At 36.5% G+C, this 19,728-nt stretch overlaps 2 protein-coding genes across 2 annotated transcripts; one reads left to right on the top strand and one right to left on the bottom strand.

The window, feature by feature from the left end:
• Window positions 1–9,371: 9,371 nt before the first annotated feature.
• LOC138323504 (uncharacterized) lies at window positions 9,372–12,447 on the bottom strand. The gene is made up of 3 exons (XM_069268157.1): window positions 11,915–12,447; window positions 11,326–11,481; window positions 9,372–10,811 (listed from the first exon to the last, which is right to left on the bottom strand). Exons 1-3 carry the CDS (start codon window positions 12,315–12,317, stop codon window positions 10,450–10,452), a joined length of 921 nt encoding a protein of 306 aa, XP_069124258.1. The 5' UTR covers window positions 12,318–12,447; the 3' UTR covers window positions 9,372–10,449.
• A 2,155-nt stretch (window positions 12,448–14,602) lies between these two features.
• Window positions 14,603–16,899, top strand: LOC138323503 (uncharacterized). The gene is made up of 3 exons (XM_069268156.1): window positions 14,603–15,001; window positions 15,508–15,663; window positions 16,241–16,899. Exons 1-3 carry the CDS (start codon window positions 14,650–14,652, stop codon window positions 16,525–16,527), a joined length of 795 nt encoding a protein of 264 aa, XP_069124257.1. The 5' UTR covers window positions 14,603–14,649; the 3' UTR covers window positions 16,528–16,899.
• The last annotated feature ends 2,829 nt before the right edge of the window (window positions 16,900–19,728 follow it).

Below are 19,728 nucleotides of genomic sequence, written 5' to 3'. Positions count from 1 at the left end.
AAAACGGCAAATTCCCATAAAATACGATATTTTGTCAGGAATCTTTGAGTGGCAATATCTCATAAACGAGCACACGGACCTGTTTTTTTCCCATTTTCTTCTATGGTTCCATACTTCTATTTCAAATAATCAATAGGAGAAAAAAAGTTTTTATACAAGAATATTTGACTTCTCAGAGGTGTACATTGTACATCCTTAAGGATGTATTCTTCTGAGGTTTCAGTCCTGTTGAAGTCTCGTTTCGACAAAGATCAAAGAATTTATGAGATTTTCAAATATATGTTATCAATATCTGTAGTAAGTTGCCAGATGCAAATTTTGTCACAAAAATTACATTTCTATTTTCAGTAGATTTTTTATACAGGAATTTTAAGAAATGGCCCATTTGGCGGCCATTTTGAAATTGTGTCTTTTTCCTCTCTGAGTAGAGCCATAGTTTAACCATTTTTTTACTGAAATTGTTTTTACTTATATCATCCCTGCACCAGCATTTTTAGCTGTATCGAGCTAATTTTTGCTGTTAATCTTTACTAGGTTCGTGGTTATTAAAATATTGAGCATTATTGCGTGAAATGATACGCTTTTGTCACTTTATTTTTACATTTAATGGTAATTTGAGCACTTTTATTTTTTACTCTAAAATACTGAAAAATAACACATATTCAAATGGGGCAAAAAAGTAAGCACACTGACCCCCCATTTTTCTGCCTAATTTAGAAAGAACAACCCATTCCCTATTGATATGCAAAATATTAACAAAAGTTTAATACCACAACTGTTTCTATAAAGGGTTAAATTTGGCAAAAATGGCTGAAAATGGTGTATTTTGTAGCTCAAAATTAAGGGGTAGGGGTAGCATATGTTGTTATTCTGAGAAAAAATATGAGTCTTATTAATCAAAACTTGTATGTTTTTAAAGAAGACCACAGGAAAATAAATTCTTCAAACTTCCATACATATCAAACATCTCATTAGGAAATTATATGGCTTTAAACTCTTATGAATATGGTCAAAACGGCAAAAATACCAAAAAAATCTAAGATTTTGTCAACTTGGTATCTTTGAGTGACCATAGCTCAAACACAAGCACACCGACATATCCTTTTTCTTCCATTTTCTTGTATGGTATGAACTCCTATTTCCAAAAATCTACATGAGAAAAAAAGTTTAATACCAGAACATTTTGACTTCTCAGAGGTATACATTGTACATCCTAAAGTGCGAGGTGCGTGTTTTGGAGACTGCTATACATATTATCGTAAAAGGCGACTAAATTTAGGATCTTATCTTTTCTTTCTTCCTGCCTTACTTTCTTATTCCTAATGTCTCTCTTGATATCACCTCAATTTTGGCCTTTAGAAGGCTCTAGGTTCTGTCCCATGGGCGAGACACACCATAGTCTTTTAAAAGTGGTAGTTTTCTACTCATACTTAGCGCTCAGCATAAAGGAAGTGGGACGACTGGTTCTCCCGTTGTCATTATGTGACCGAGTGAGATGTGTTGCTTGGTGTCTGCGGCGGAATGTTTTAGTGATACATGTATAGCGATATAAAAAGAGTAAAAGTTCCACTACACAAGAAGACACAGCACGAATGGACGTAATGTAGGGATTCGGCTTAGTGAATAGTCGTTTACATGTGTATTAGAGGGACCGCAGAATCAAACCAAAAATAGATTCCTGGAAATCCCCTTCTGGGCAACAAGATTTCATAGAGAGGTGAATGTTTCGGAACCTGCTGATTTGGTATTCAGGGCGCATCAGTTTCAAATGTTTCATGTGTGGGTTGGGCAATATGTACATGTAGATGTAAAATGTGTAAAGAAATTTTAAAATTCTGTCAAGTGTGTGTCTGACGGGGAGGTAATCAATACTGGAATTCAGGAATATTTTGGTCAATTTTTGGTGCGGAATTCAACATAAGATGGCACCCCTCACATAAAAGTTTAGCAAGATGGTAGATCTTTATTTCTTTTTATTCACAGGTATGCGAGATGCTATTCTTCAAAATTAGTGACAGGTGACCAGACTTGAAAACTCCATTTAACCTGGACAGTGGCAAACGTTAACATATCGTATATAGCGAAATCATTTGGTTCTGCGGTCTCTAAATACGCTATGATGTAGGGCGTTAGAATTGTACCTGCTGTCCTTATTGCATGATCATAAATGACGATTATTTAGGATCTTTCTTCCTCACTTACTTTCTTCTTCCTCGCGTCTCCTTTGACACCACCTCACTTTTAGCATTCAGTTGAGTGCTCGCCCCTGTGAGGTAGGCCCTCTGGGTTCTGTCCCCTGGTCGAGATACATCTTAGCCTATTAAAATGGTAATTTCTGTTCCTGCTTAGTGCTAAGCATAGCGGGAGTGGGACGACTGGTTTGTCCATTGTCAGCATTATGTGACGGGTGCTTGGGTGTGTTGCTCGTTGTCTTCGGCGGCATGGTCCATCAGTAATATTACACTATAAAAAGGGCAAGAGTTCCACTACACAAGAAGGCATAACAGAATATACGGCAGTCTCCCAAGACGCACAGCTTGCACTTCATACACGCTACACACCGTATATATGCGGGGCCATGCACATGACCCTGGCTGTTAATAGGACGTGAATGTAAACAAACAAATAGTTTTCTTCTTGTATAGTGGAACTTTCGTTCTTTTTAAATTGCTATATCACTAAATTATGCTGCCGACGACACCGAACAAACACCTCACGAGGTCACATTATACTAATAACGGACAAATCAGTCGTCCCACTCCCGTATGCTAAGTGTTCAGTAGGTGCTAAAAGTACCACTTCTTTAGACTATGGTGTGTCCCGGCCAAAGGACAGCACTTAGAGCCTACATCAAAGGGACGAGCAATCAAACAAAGGCCAAAACTGGCCAAGTGGGGTGGTGTCAAGGGAGACGTTAGGAAGACTATTTAGTCAGTTATGTAGAAAGAAAAGATAATGTCCTAAATTTATAATTTAATATATAATAGGGACACCAGGTACAATTTTAAAATGCTAACGTTTTAACTGCAGAGCAGGGACAAAACCCAGAATCTACATTATCGCACCTCGGACAGAAATGTCCCCAAATGATTGGCGGAGAGCCGTCACGTGGTGACCCCCTAACACTTTATAGGGGGTCAGTAAATTTTATTATGGTGCAATATGGCGGCTGCCGCCCTCGCTTCAAAATTTTAACACATTCTCTTCAACTAAATACACCATTTCTTTACCGTTAAAACATATTTTACTTATTATTTTTATGTTAAAATCATTTAAAATCGTTTTAATACTTCAAATTAAATGAAATGCGGTTTTTTAAATACGAGTTGCTTCCCCTACGCCAGTTTGAAAGTTGATGACGCGGTGAAAGTCAAACGTAAGAATTCAAGCGTTTTCTTGACTTCGACCATAAACATATGGAGGGGTTCGTATCTTTAGATCTATCAACAGTACAACTTATTTATCGGCATTACTTTAAGTGATTATCTCAGCGAGAATGCATAGATGATCATGAGTCGCCGCTATAAATGTTGGATGGATGTTTGTGTCACTTTTGTTTGTGATGCTTTCAATATACAACCAGTCTGATGTCGCATTGAGGTAGGCCTATTGTGCACTAGGAATTTTGGATTATTGTTGATTTATGAATAACTCAGTATTGTTCTTCAGGTTCCTTATACAGTTATTTGCAGATTCCGGAAAGAAATACATACATGTTAAATAAATACGTAGGCCTACTGTAGGCCAAATATTTAAAAGCGGCGATTGTTGTATACTTCGCCAGCATGGTTCAGGTTTGATATCGGATTCTTGAGAAAATAAATAGGAAACAAAGATCTAATGAAACAAATAAATGGTCCTCGATGCGATAAATTCGTTATATAATCAGTTACTGACCCCCTATAAAGGCATAGAGGGTCAGTAAGAAGTATAGGAGGCTCGGGCTACGCCCTCGCCCCCTATAAATCTTACTGACCCTCTATGCCTTTATAGGGGGTCAGTAACTGACTATATGACTAATATCATGCGGCGAAGCCTAACGTAAGGTGGTGTCAAGGGAAACTTTAGAAGAAAGAAGAAATCATTAAGATAGAAGAGGAAAAATAAGGTTCTAAATTTAGTCGCCTTTTACGCCTGCGCGATGAAGGAAATGCAAAGCTCCCTGGGACTATTTATTGATCAACGATCATTATGCGATGTTATGTCGATTTTAGAATGCTGTCATACTGAATACTGTACTCAACTGAATACAGGCTCTGGGTTCTGTCCCCTGGCCGAGAGACACCAAAGTCTATAAAAGTGGTAGTTTCCGCTCCTGCTTAGCGCTCAGCATACATGGAGTGGGACGACTGGTTCGCCCGTTGCCAGTATAAGGTGACCGGATGGGGTGTGTTGCTTAATGTCCTCGGCGGCATGCTTCAGTGATATAGCATACAAGAAGACACAACATGAATATACCGCAGTCTCCCAAAACACGCACCTCGCACAACACATGCAACACACCGCATACATGGGGAGGCCGTCCTTACATGACCATAGCTGTTAAAAGGTCGTTAATTAATCAAGTGTTTTAATTGAATACAGGTATTTTTATGATTTTCTTATAAATATAATTATGAATCACGGACCTCCGATGAAGACCATATTGTGTTATAACGCATTGGTAGAGTTAAATGATAACATAGAGCGTAGCCCCAAGTCATTATTTAAGATTCTACCAAGGCGCTAAAACAACATATGGACAGAATCAAATATCCTTATATTTTACATTAGATATGAAATTCTTTGTTTGTTTGATTAATGAACGTCTTATTAAAAGCCAGGACGCCTTCCATGTATGCGGTGTGTAGCGTGACGGTGTATGAAGTGTTTGGTGCGTGTTTTGGGAGACTGCGGTATATTCATGTTGTGTCTTCTTGTGTAGTGGAACTCTTGCCCTTTTTATAGTGCTATATCACTGAAGCATGCTGTCGAAGACACCAAGCACAACACATTCCACACGGTCACATTATACTGACAACGGGAGAACCACTCAACATGTTCCTGCCAGGGACGGAAACGGGTTCATCTTCAAGCGCCAAACGAGAAACAGCTGAAATCGCACGGCAAGTGAGGCAGCAAATTAATTAGCATGTGAAAAGGTCAAAGTTTCAATCGAATCAACCTTAAAATCATACTGGATCTCTGGAGGCACGTTTAATTTCATTTATTGATGAACCTGAATAATTCTTTACGTCAATGATATCTAACACAGAAATCAGATTTTACTCTAAGATCTAAAGAAGCAGCTATGACGAGAATACACTCTTAATTTTGTGCTGACGTCATATAGCGTGTACAATTTCGCGTTTCTTCATGGAATCTTTTCCTTAATGTATCACTACACCGTTGTATCAGCCAATCAAATGCAATATTACAAACGACGGTGTTATTTTCACGTTATGCAACGATAACATAATTTAAACCCAATGAAAATCCTCGTTACCAGCAAAGTCTTTATTACTTGTCAACATTTCCTTCTTTGATTAAATACGGTATTTGTAAGTCAGCTGATAGCGATTTTCTTTAGTTTCACTATAATCAGTATATTCACTCGGCCTGACATGTTACAAATGTACCAACATGGATGGAAATGCCTTTGATAAAATGTGTTATTTTGAAATTTTGCTAACGCAGCTTTCTTCTCGGTATCTTAAACGTCATACCACGGTAACAGATATACCTTCGCTCTATCGATCGGGCCTGCACGAGAGTATCGTGTTACCATTTCAGGGACATTTACGGCAAAAGGTAAACCTAATCTTGGTGCCAAAAGGTGTGAATCCCGGGGGTACCCTCGCGAGAGGCTGTATATGGTGTAACTGAATTACGTAACAGGGTTATATGTTAGCAATACGTCAATCATCGATTCTATCCTTATTTTAATGTTTTCTCCTCAAACGGTGATGGAAAGTTGCCATATTTTGCGGTAGAAGGATCAACAGTTCCTATGCACGGCATAAAAAAACACAATAAAATAAAACATTAAATTCACATTTACGTTCCGTTAGTTATGATGGAAGTCATTTTGAACACTCAGCGGTATAAAGCCACGAGAAGGTTTCCATTAGCTGCCAAATCTGTTTGTGTCTTTGTTTCTGAGCCATTTTAATTCCCATATAAATAGGCATTGTAATGCTTAACATAACTTGGTACAAGTAAGTGACGAAATCTCAAAACTCGTTTCCACAGATGCAATTAAAATATCTCCAAGAACATTTGTATTCCATTTCATATTCGTATACCCCGACGTTCTGTCTCCGAGGGGTTTGGTTTCTGAAGTGTGTGATTAAAATATCATATGTTTACATTTCATTTGCTATATAGTGTCCTGCAAGTATCTGATTATTGATGGTTTATATGCGAGGTGGCATCCGATGTGCATTGTTGTTGGTGATTGTCTGATCAAAATTGACATCCGAGGTATCGTATTGTGGGTAAATCGTCTAACCAAAGCGGAGTTCATGCAATGTCTAACCGATTTGCACTGGAAAGCTCGACCCATGCGGCAACATTATACTGACAACGGCAAACCACGTATTCCATTTCATGTACTTCACCATTTTCAAAGACTAAAGTATGGAACACATCCTCGATATTCCAGGAGTTACTTTCACTGTCGTTACGTTTTATATCCATAGACTATCTCATAGTAAAACCGAAGCCAGATTAGGAGGAAAACTGACCAAGCATGAAGATACGTCCTGTGAAAATTACAGAGAGAGAACAATGCCCAATATTCGATGATTTTGATGTACACCAAGAGACCAAACTAACTGCTCATCATGTGTCGTAAACGAAGCCTTCAATTTGGCTGTGACATTAGCAGTGGTGGATATACAATGTAACGACAAATACATTAACCCCTTGAATATCAAGGATGTAGGGAACAGATCCCAAATCTTTATTAACATGTTCTTTTGCTAAATGCCGTCATGCTCAAAACATGAACATTTAAATGGGTAATCGCCTAAGCAAATATGATGTACTGTTTTCAAGTTGGTCTGATGTACATTTTGGGTATTTGACTAAATAGGCACTCGATGTTGGGGTTCGGCTTAGTGAATATTCGTTTATATATATTTTAGATAAGCTATGATTTTCCACTATTCTCATTGGCTGATGCATCGTCACGTACAGGCCGACATATACCATATTGACTCGTTGTAGCGAGTTCCTCAGGATGGTGTCCTATGGCCATCGTTTTCTTGTAATTAACATACATATTAGATAATTCTATTAACATTTGTTCAAGAAACTCCATATCTGATATTGATATTAAGGACCTTTGATTCTGTTAATATGGTATTTATAACTTCGGGCTACGCCTTTCGGTTATTATCTATTTTGTCTGGTTGGTAAAACGCCATATTAACCTTAACCAAGGATCATAATTGATAAATGATACACATTCTATAACAATTGCGATGGAGTGAGGCGCAGTGGTGATATGGGTAGGTTTTTGATTATTGTAATTTTTTCACGTTTCCAGCTGCATTTTTAATTCACTGAAATGTTCATACACTGCATAGCCTACCAATGACATGCACTTACATGTAAGTCCAGTACGTCATTTGATATATCACCGAATAGTAAATTCTCTACTATTACTGATAGATCTATTTGTGAAGATGCAGGGTTTAATTGAAATATTTTTAAAATTCTTAAACTTTCCATTGTACATTTACCAGACATTTATAACATATTGATGATGATAGCCACCGTAAAGGCCAAAACACTACTCTGTATTTTAAGATTTGTGAATCAATCTTCGCTGACAAAAAATGAAAACGCTCGATCTTCTGTGGTACCTGGTTCTACTATCCATGGCTGTACTTTTTATTTAGGCTCTTTGTATTTATGATCAGTCCCATACATTCGTATCTGCTGGATTTTTATTTCGTTTGTTACTGTTTAAAGGTGTAATGTTTGAGCTGTGGACGAAAGCTGGAGTACACGAGGAAAAATATCCGAGACACGTCAAACAGCTTCTAAATTGTTCCATTTTGTTATCGTGGATGCGTCACAAATAAATGTAAAAGTATATTCATAATCCTGATCAAATCTGATGTATGATGCATGTCATAGTTGTATTGATTCATGATTCAAACATATTTTTATTGTCAAAAATACAATAATGGATTAGGCACAAGTTATCAAAACTTAATAATGCCTTCTCCATAATACATGTATATACAATACTTTGACAGCATTCAATCATATAATTATGTATATATACAGAAAATATTGAAGAAGAAATAGAAAAAAAAATCAAAATAAGTTTGTTGTTACAGACTTGACCTAAAATCTAGCACTATCTTTAATAAAGGTTTGTACCCATTGAAATATCATTTGGTTTTCCATGTTGGACAAGTATGGAGCACCATAAAGCAAAATATTAATTGAAATATTACCATATTGTGAAACATTACGGAATAAAACATCCCTTTGCCTAGTATAAAGACTACATTCAAAAAAATAATGAGTTGCATTTTCACATTGATTACCACATGCGCATGATGGGTCGTTAATTATATTTACTCTGTACAAATCATAGTTCAGACTGCTACACGAATGTCGCAATCTTGTATGTAAAATATTAAACTTCCTTTTCCCAGTAAAATAATAAACGGGTAAAGAATTTACATCAGATTGTATCAATGTTTTGAAGGTACGAACGGATGGCAGCTCTCTGACATTGCTAGGCAAATCATTCCATAATCTAATAGAAGATGGCAAGAAAGATTCAAGTGAACATGACAAACGAACTTTCGGAATAACATAGTTTTCTCTATTTCTTATGTTGTAGGCGGATCGCTCTCCAACTTTAGGAGGAAGGATATTGGTCAGATAATAGTTGTATTCTGTACTGGTAGAAAAATAAAAATAACAGTCACATCTTTTAGAGTTAGTTCCCTTTTTCAAATCGTAGAGGTACATTTAGTTTAACCACAGGGTTTTGTCTCGATAGATATTTGTATATTCTGTTTTACACATGCATATATATATAACAAAAATTATATATAGAGAAATAATCCCGTGGCTTCAGAATAAGAAAATTATTATTATTATTTTTGAGCGATTTTTGGCCAAATATTTTGTTTTCAGAGTCACTGATGCACTAAAGATGGGTGCACCTTTTTGAAACCACTTTGATATTGTCTATAACTAACTTTTTCCCTTGAATTAATTTATGAAAAGGCTGTCGTAACTAAAAACAGGAATCCATAACTATGGACCACGTGCCTTTCTCACTGTGGAAATTCATGTAATAGTATCCGAACAATTCGTGGTAAAAGGGACGTAACTCGTATAAAATAACTACAAAGATGTTAATTATAACAAGCATTTTATTCCGGTCATTTTACTGAAAACTGCGATACAAAATTAATCAACTCAATAATATTCTGACTTACTTCAATCAAAATATTTTATAGAAAGACTGTTTTGCTTACGAATATCACGTTTAAGCTAAAGCTACTAGTATTGTTATATTAATGCTATAACATGTTTTAAGTTTTGAATTCTAGTAGAAAAATAATTACATCTTGTACATGTATATCACTTTTCGTGCCACAAACACACGCAACTTTGAAATGAAATGAGATTCAAACAAAGATAGAATGGATCCATACTTTATAAACATCGATAACTATACATTATACAAAAAACATTCAAATCGTTAAAAAATAGGGAAAAAAATCATTTTCCAAAACTTGAATAGCGTATAACTCGAATTCCTTAGTGAATAGCAGGTTGACACAATATTGATACTATATTTTCATATGATCAGTATAGTGGGAGGCACAGGGACCCGAGACATTTGGTTATTGAAAACAAAATAAACGACATTAAAATTTAACAAAAAAACAACTTAACACACAAAATGAAATGAAAAAACATACACACCAAGTTTTCATATAGATATACTATTTTTAAATTAAAATCTAGGCGCCCTCTCCCCGAAATCTTTCTGCGAAAAAAAGTAAATTTCCAAACAAAGATATATACGCAAGTTACACGTCAAATGTTCATGAAAGTCTGTCGTTTGAACCACAACACTAACTATACAAGGATGGTTATTTATGAAACGCATGAGATTCTGGACATACATATATGTATCTTAAGTAGATATAAACAAATGATTTCTTATGAGGCAAATTTCTGATGTCCCGGATAATACATTGGCTTCAAACACATATTTACAGCTTGCTTGATCATGGAAGGATCTCTTGATTATGAATTGCCTTGGACTAATTAACTCGTTATTAATTGCTTAAAATCATTCCACAAACACAGCCAACTTAATGTTGGTGTCTCATCATTCAATTATAGCAAAACCTATACAGCACAGCTTTTCGTTTTTGTCAAAACGCACATGATTTCGAGCTAACGAGATTTGTATGTAGTTTATAAAGGCGCTTTCTCAGGGAGCGGTTCGGCCTCGATGCTGGATGATCGGTCACGATCGGCTAATCCCGGAAATGGCTGATATCCGGGAGGTGAAATCATTCCGAATGGAACTCCGGGTCCTTTCCCTTGGGAACTGATCAGCTCGAGGTGTCTGCGTGGTCCCTTGGAAAGTATGATGAGGAAAACCAGGGATATTCCTAAGATTATGATGGAGGCCCCGCATACGACCAGGAGAGAATAGGGCGTGGCAATATATAGGTAGGGTGAGTCTGTATGGTAGCCGAACAGTTGTGTTAGGGCCAGCATGCACATCTTATACATGGTGACCGCCTTACCGAAGATTACTATAAATAGCACACCTGAAATGGAAATTTAAGTTAACGGTAAGCAATTTATAATCAAATATTCTCATTTTTAATTTTTTACAAATATTCACATTCCTGGAAATCTAAAACGTTAAAATTATGAAAGTCTGTTATGTATATGTAGGTATTTTTTTAAATGATGGCATAATATGTGAACTTGTGATTTTGAAATGATGACATTCTGTACTTAAGACTTTGAAATGTTAACGTACCAATGATTTTGAATGTCGACATGCCTGTGATTTTGAAATGGTGATTTGAAATGTTGACACCCCTGGATTTTGAAATGTTAACGCATCTATGATTTTGAAATGTTGACATTCCAATAATTTTGAAATGTTGACATATTTGGAATTTGGAAATGTTGATATTCCTATGACTTTGAAATGTTGGCATACCTATGATTTTGAAATGCTGACATACCTATGATTTTTAAATGTTGGCATATTTATAATTTTACAATGTACACCCCTACCCGGAAGGAGAAATCAATGCAATGTTGACATACCTGGAATAAGGTGGAAAATGAAGGTTACAAGTCCAGTTCCTCGCTTTGTAAAATGTCCAAAGATGTACCGGAACCCTGCAATCATCCCGATTATAGCGCAAATCAAACCTGCTGCTGCCTCGATTTGGAATTCTAGAAGTCCGTACCGAGTGTATTCTGTCAAAATAAAACAGCAGATTATTACAATAATGAAACTGACATCACGTGAAATCAGCATTTTCCAGAAACACGTCCTGTCAAATTACAAGAACGAAGACATTTGTCGCACTGAGTTCCATTACAACAAATGCAAAGTTTGCGTCATAAAATAATTTTGCGTCAGAGCTTTGATAGTCATTGAAACTTTTAAATCATTAAAATAACAAAAAAAAACACTCCAAATAATTTATTTTCATGTTCTTATAATTTATTTTCATGTTCTTGTTCATCCTCGATATTCTATGAGTTACTATCACTTACGTTTCATCCACGTCAGTGATAGTAACCACCGGAACATCGAGGATGGTTCTGGTTTAACTCGTTATCATAAATCGTACCAAATTGTGCTATGATTCAAACCTATATGGCTTGGTGCTACAATGTGCCTTACCTCCGACATTGCTGTATATGGATTCAAGACCGACTCCAAGCATCTCTTCCGGAAGATGTTCAACAGCCCGACTGGCCTGACAGTACGTACTGGTGTGGCATTTGTGGACTCTCCAGGTACCGTCTTCTGTAAAAACCCTCGTCTCAACGCACGAGACAAAATACCACAGTCCGGCCGACACACTGACATACACATCTTCCGGGTAGGGGTACAGCGGGCTCTCTCTCTTGACCATTGCAATCGGTTCGCCCCCCGAAAGGTGATCTCGCCAGCCATAGTCTCCTCGTCCGGATGTGAAATAATGGAGACGGAACCAATACGGAGAAAAGAAGCCAACCATGAGAAGAATTACGGTCAGTACCGAAAGGCCTAATAAAGCCTTATGTCTCCGCAAAACCATCATGTTTCGCGGTCACTCTGGCCCTGCCTTGGTACCAATTAGTATGTCACTAGTTTCTTCCTTGTTTATAAAATGGCAACTTTACACACCTAATGCCCGGATGACAATATGTGTGTGTCACCTGCTGTAAAGGTATAAGTTGTTTGTCACTCACCTGTACAGTGTTGTGTGATGACGTAAAGCTATTTTTATCCTCGCGCTCAATACTGAAAGTCTATATATTTTATAGCAAAGGGAGGTGACTCTGTAATACTTATATACAAATCAAGTATCACCTGCCATCAAATACATGGAACTACTAAAAACCGTGTGTATATTTCATAAAGATATATGTGTAATGAATTAAATGCAAAAAGAAATGCCTTCAGTGGATAATATGTGTGTTTGAATGAACATCATTCTGATGAACTGATGTATATTAAACTCCTTTTAATTATACATCAGGACCATGTTCTAGTCTGTTTATGTGAAATGTATATGCAACTCATGGATAAATTAAATTTGTATGATAAATTTTTATGAAATTCATGGATATAGAAACATGCATGCATGTATATACCACGATATATGTACATCTGTTCCAATCAGTATTTCCCGTTATAAATAATATGCGACGCCTTGTGCATTACAATGTAACGTCAAGAATAATGTTGCCTTTAAAAGATGAATACTCAACAAGAACAACATCATTTAGGTCGATCATTTTGAAACGAAAGACATAACTCTAAAACGGAGAAGGGAACTCGTCCCAAGGTAAATTACACACGACATTTTCACTGTATAAGGATTATTGCTACCAAGCTTCATCGAAATCCCTCCAACCGTTTCAGAGGAGTAGAGATATAACTCTTACAAACGTATATATGTATCTTTAATTGTTGCCCTAGATTGTACTGCTATAAGAATAATGACCGTTTCGTTGAAATGATACCAGGCAGTATATTAGGACTAGTAGTCGGTCAATCTAAAGTCGGATATCCTGAATCCGGTATACCCTTATACTTCGTTGTGCCGTATACTTAATGATCACTAGCCCTCCCACCCCTGTATATACAGCGATTTGGGGAAAAACGTTGGTCAGTTTTTGGTGGAGGCAGGGGTAGTGCTGCTGGTAGGGGTGGCGGGGGGATTCGCGTGATCATGCACTTTGCTAGATCTTATGACCTTCGCATGTGCTAAATTGACATTGGCTGTTAATCGAACTTAAAAACAACAATTGCCGTAATAAATCATTAAAGGTAATATTGTAGCCAAGACTCAAAAACATTGATTCTGAATTTATAATCGAAAAAAAACCCAATTATTTCAACTACATTAGCAAACAATCGTGTTCCGAGAGGAGTGTATATTAATATCATTTTATTACATGTGACTGGGAAAATCCCGTATCACAGGACAACTATTTCACAACAGATACGTTATCGGGGTAGGACAGAGATAATGCTTTTGTATAAATAATCTGCCGGTGTTGTGATTGTCATTATTGCTTGATCTTCAAGCGCCGACACCATGAAACGATCACGTATAGTAGCCTTGGTTTTCACTGCACTAGCACTAGTACTAGTATGTATAACTTTCTCTACACCAAGCATGTATATTCTGAGAATCCACAAAGACAAGGAAGTGCAGACGGAAGAATATATTACCAAACGCGAGGGAAACAGAACTATCCACGTCTATCAGCCGGTCACAGTAGAAATCCCGACCATCGTCACCTTGTCATGTGGGTTATGGTATTTTAGTGCATGTGTACCCACCTATTGTGACGTGCACTCGTACCAACACCGCCAAGCATGCTGCAAGACACTTCGACCCACCGCTACAGGGCATGGATATGGAAGAAATCGAACCACGTTGGAGGTACAAATTGGCACAAAATGTAATTGCCTAAAATAAAGACGACTTCAACAGACACGTTTTGAGAGAGCTACATATCCTTACTTTTTCCATCCTCGATATTCCAGGGGTTACTATCACTGCCGTAATGTCAACCCCGGAATATGTCATTGCAAAACTGAAGACTATGCGACAACAGTTTGACCCTAAATTTGTGCATTAAAAGGTAATATTGTAGCCAAGAGACCTCAAAAACATTGACTCTGAATTTATAATCGAAAAAAACCCAATTATTTCAACTACATTAGCAAACAATCGTGTTCCGAGAGGAGTGTATATTAATATCATTTTATTACATGTGACTGGTAAAATCCCGTATCACAGGACAACTATTTCACAACAGATACGTTATCGGGGTAGGACAGAGATAATGCTTTTATATAAATAATCTGCCGGTGTTGTGATTGTCATTATTGCTTGATCTTCAAGCGCCGACACCATGAAACGATCACGTATAGTAGCCTTGGTTTTCACTGCACTAGCACTAGTACTAGTATGTATAACTTTCTCTACACCAAGCATGTATATTCTGAGAATCCACAAAGACAAGAAAGTGCAGACGGAAGAATATATTACCAAACGCGAGGGAAACAGAACTATCCACGTCTATCAGCCGGTCACAGTAGAAATCCCGACCATCGTCACCTTGTCATGTGGGTTATGGTATTTTAGTGCATGTGTACCCACCTATTGTGACGTGCACTCGTACCAACACGCCAAGCATGCTGCAAGACACTTCGACCCACCGCTACAGGGCATGGATATGGAAGAAATCTACAACCACGTTGGAGGTACAGTTGAATTGGCTTGTTACAAAATGTAATTGCCTAAATAAAGACGACTTCAACAGACACGTTTTGAGAGAGCTACATATCCTTACTTTTTCCATCCTCGATATTCCAGGGGTTACTATCACTGCCGTAATGTCCAACCCCGGAATATGTCATTGCAAAACTGAAGACTATGTTTGCGACAACAGATGAGAAATTTAGTTTGACCCTTTGATGTACATTTGTGCATTAAAAGAATCTAACAACTGAACACACTGTATGGTTGTGAAGTTGAGTGTCGCTCTTATCCTCAAAGGAGGACTCAAGGCCTGTGAATGGTCAGTTTCCCCTGATAAATTACATCCAGTTTAGCTATGGCATATTCCAAGGTTGAAGATTACGACAATGATAGTAACCATGGAATAACAAGGTTCAACTTTTCTCCGAAAATGAACCTTGTTCCACATAAAATGTTTAATATACATGTAGGACAGAGAATATTGAAAGCAATCATTCCGTCCTTACAGATATCGCCAAATTTGCCTTCCTCGAGTTCCAAGTTGAGATAACCGCTGCCTTGGTCTGCTTGATTGTCTCCATGGTAACCACAGTGTTTTACTATAAAGCTGTCAAACCACGTAGATGTGTTGGTCTCACTGCCTTCATCAACGGTCTACTTGCAGGTTAGTTTCCAATGTTATGTATTTTACAACTTCGCTATCCAATGGTATTCAGTACGATACTCTTCCTGAAACAGAGAGAGTATTATACTGAATACCTTTGGCTAGCGAAGTTGGGTATTTTTGTACCGAGAAGCAGTTAAAACAGGGTATTACTCTATCAAAAAGTAAATATAAAAATTTGGTTTGTTGACATTCAAAAATATATCACAATCTTCTCTATACAATTTGCATTTTTAACTTATTGTTGTCTTATTCTTCAGTCAATATGATAACACTATAAATAGGTAAGAATTCCACTATCACAAGAAGACACAACACGAACATACCGCAGCCTCCCAAAACATACTCCCACACTCACAATGCATTGTATATGCATAGACCGCTATTTAGCCAAGCAAAATACATGTCATTTATACCATGTTCAGCGCTAATGGCACCTAACATACAATATAGTACATGTAGAGAGGCTCCAAGTAAGAATCCGCCTGTATTTTAAAACTTTGTGATGAATGATAGTATATATGTTTGTCTGTAATCTTTATTGATGAATTTTGACGATGTAACAATTAATTTTCAGGTGTCTTTCTTGCCGTGGCCACTGCAAAATGTGCTACTCTCATCGTTCAATCGAAAGTTCTCCTCAGCAGCAGCTTCGACTTCGACATGACGAAAGTTTCCGTCCGCTTCTCGTACGGCCTGCTCATGTCCGGATTGGCCGCCATTATTCTGTTCGGAACCTCTTTGGCTCTACTATTGACTCTCACCAGCAAGAAAACACTAATGCCTGACGATGATAAAATAAAATTGATTCACAATGATAAGTCAAGAGAAGTTCCCAGTGAGGCTGGTCCTCCCATCAATTAAGATGGACATTTTAGTTCGTCATTGAACACAAGCCATGTAACAAAAACATCCGTTCGTGAGACAATAGCAAACATCTGTATTGTGTTGACTTTGTTTCAAGACAATCATCAATTAAACAATTGCATTTCAAGGTAAACAGATATTTTAGTTTTGAAATGACGAATTTTACATTTATGGACATATTCTTGAATCATGAGGTACTTGCTCGTTTCCTTTTATAACGTCGTGTACAATGTGCAGTTGATGATAATTACTAGGAAGTTACGGGATTATACCTCGGCTAAAAATAGTGCGCAAGAATGTAGATTTTTAAGAAGTTCATATATACTGAAGTTATTAAAAACAACAAATTAAAAAGAAATTGTAAATACATCTTCATTTCTGTGTACTCTTTATATGTCCGAGTTACTATGATGGAGTGGTTAGGGTGTCTGACATTCTCCAATCACGAGTCTGTCTGAGTCACGTGATCGAAATCCACGGGATATAAATGTTCACTACATATGGTTGCCAAAAATTACATTTGATCAGTGTTTTCCCCAGTAATTCCCAAAAATCGTCCATGCTCTTGATATGTATCTGCTTAAAAAGACCACATTTTTAGGGTTCCCAATGATCAACTTTAAAACAATTCAACTTGTGTATAAATATGGCCATGTTATAAAGACCATTTCTCTCTGTCCCTGGGATCTTTATAGACAAGTTTGATTGTATATAATTACGTCTTTTAGAAAATGAATTCATAAGACAAGAAATGTTGGTAATGCTACATTTGTATAAACATTATTTAACCCACCAGGACAATAGACCCAGATAAATTACCTATTATATTATCATATATATTTCGTCTGACGTCACGACGTGATGTTGATTACTACATCTTTATCCGAGATGTAAATATCTCGTGTGTGTCCTATCAACAGTCATGTCTATTTTTAGCTACTATTGACATTACATTTGCTTGATCTGACACACAGTTGTTTGTCAGTAAATATAAGGTAACAATTGTTGGATCTTCTTTTTTCACGAAGTGAAGCTGCAAAATGTAATTATTTTACACGATATTTTTACTTGAATATAATTCGGCAATTAAAATGTATCGGTACAAATTACTTAACATTATCAAATATAAGATATCTTCTGGTTTTCTCATTTTAATCATTGTGACGTCACAATCGATTTTAATAGCCCATTGGCCAAAAAATGGATTCATTTTTCTTGTATTTAATAAATTCATATAAAATGATGCTATAAATATTCTAAAAGCAACCTCTGGCTACACCATCGGTCAATATCATTATTTGATTCTACTAGGGTGGTGAAACACCATAGTAACCTCAACAAAGGTTCATAATTGACAGATTTAAATGCTTTAAGATATACAATGGTTTTAGTGTTTTTGAATTATCACTTGCTTCCGAGGTACTGAGTAAACAAGTTATTCTTCGTCTCAATACTTTTACTATAAATATATTCTATGCGTTTCATTTAATTACCTATTTCTTCTCTGTATCTAATTTGGTGTATTTGGCATTTATACTACACTATAATTTCTTTTTTTATATACTGAACCTCTTTTAACATTGCATGAACTAATTATTTATTACATTTAAAAGTCACACATTGAATATAAAAAAGTAGGTTTCCTTCCAAGTTAACTGTTATTTATCTGAAATTATCCGTCCACGAAACGCTTAAATGTATCCAATATTAACGATACATGTTGTTGTACGTCCAGTTAAATATGTCGTATAGAATCTAATGTACCTGTATTTCTGTGCCAGGTATACATACCTGAACTGGGGTGACATCTTATTACCTAGTAGTTAAAGATGAGTCAGCACCATACGATCTACCGAACGTATACGATTGTCGATTTCATTATTTCCGTCGTATACTATGCATACATACATTATATATCTGTGCATATTTTTGTGTATTAAGGAACTCCATTTCAGCAAATATCGAATTGCTTAAGTAGTGACCAGTTCAGAAAATGTATAGATACTACATCACTGGGCCCAGTTTTATTAATAACTTAAATTATTAACAGGAAAGCATTACGGATTTTAAAGAAGGTTCCTTAACTTAAGATTTTTCCTTAACTTATGTAATACTTTCCTATGGAGAATTTTTAAGTTAAGGAATTCCTTAAAGTTAAGTAATTTTCATGAAACTGGGCCCTGGCTAAACCCAGAACAGAACTGTTGTAATGGGGCTGGAATCGCGATTAGGGGGTTACATATATTCGAGATGGCATTGAATTATTGCACTACAAAAAAATGTAATGCTCAATTGAAATTGACGTCATTTTTTGTGTTTTCAAGACTTCTTGAACACAAGTGTAAGCAGTAATGCTCCTATATTGCCATGATTATTTGTCTGATAAATGTGTGTAGCCATCCTCGATATATCACACCAATCCTCGAAAAAAAAGCCACACAAAAATTATTTATTTGATTTTTACATAAATCGTGATTTCCGGCAAGAAGATTTTAATTTATTTATAATTTAACAGTGTATTTAGATCAGTTGATAAATACCACGCGATTTAAATATTGACACTGGCTGAATGTGTTTTACTAGTAATGTCAGTTTCGTGATAGCGTAATCCGAGCATGGCCAATCTGGGTAATCAGAGCGTGACCAATATTAATCTGGGTATATATACCCGGAGTGCCATCACCATCAGGCCAAATGACCACAAAATATTGATATATAATATAGAATTGATGTTGTCGTGACGAAATGAGAATTATAATCTGTATTAGCGGAAATGATGGCTTTCTAAATCTAACAGAAAATCTTTTGACTATGTAGAATAAAAAATATTGCGAAATATTTACCAGGATGTGTCAAAATCGATATGATGGGTACTATATAGCCCATGATTGCGAGAGAAATCGGAAATCCAATATCCGCCATCATCCTATATTTTGATGGTTACTTGGCCCAGTGAGATACGTTTCATTGAATAATTAACCGCCCTTCGTGACTTCCCAGGTGGGTATATAGCCCAATACACACAATCTAACATAGGTATATTGATTACATGACAATACCTACATGTATATATCTGGCTCCAGTTCAATACACAACTTTACTCAATAATTTAGGGACAGACTACATGTAGGACCTATACACAGAATGATTACAGTCGGCTATGTCTGACGATTCAATAGCTTGTATATACGTCTATTT

This window comes from Argopecten irradians, chromosome 5 (assembly GCF_041381155.1).
Source record: "Argopecten irradians isolate NY chromosome 5, Ai_NY, whole genome shotgun sequence".
In the NCBI taxonomy this organism is placed as follows: domain Eukaryota; kingdom Metazoa; phylum Mollusca; class Bivalvia; order Pectinida; family Pectinidae; genus Argopecten; species Argopecten irradians.
This window is presented reverse-complemented; position numbering and strand designations above follow the sequence as displayed.

Bases quoted from the DNA above. Each gene is read 5' to 3' on its own strand.
- LOC138323503 (XM_069268156.1), top strand. From the start codon at position 14,650: ATGAAACGATCACGTATAGTAGCCTTGGTTTTCACTGCACTAGCACTA. The intron at 15,002-15,507 runs GTACAGTTGAAT...CCGTCCTTACAG, and splicing joins AATCTACAACCACGTTGGAG to ATATCGCCAAATTTGCCTTC. The intron at 15,664-16,240 runs GTTAGTTTCCAA...ATTAATTTTCAG, and splicing joins CATCAACGGTCTACTTGCAG to GTGTCTTTCTTGCCGTGGCC.
- LOC138323504 (XM_069268157.1), bottom strand. From the start codon at position 12,317: ATGATGGTTTTGCGGAGACATAAGGCTTTATTAGGCCTTTCGGTACTG. The intron at 11,482-11,914 runs GTAAGGCACATT...TTATTTTGACAG, and splicing joins CATATACAGCAATGTCGGAG to AATACACTCGGTACGGACTT. The intron at 10,812-11,325 runs GTATGTCAACAT...TTTCCATTTCAG, and splicing joins CATTTTCCACCTTATTCCAG to GTGTGCTATTTATAGTAATC.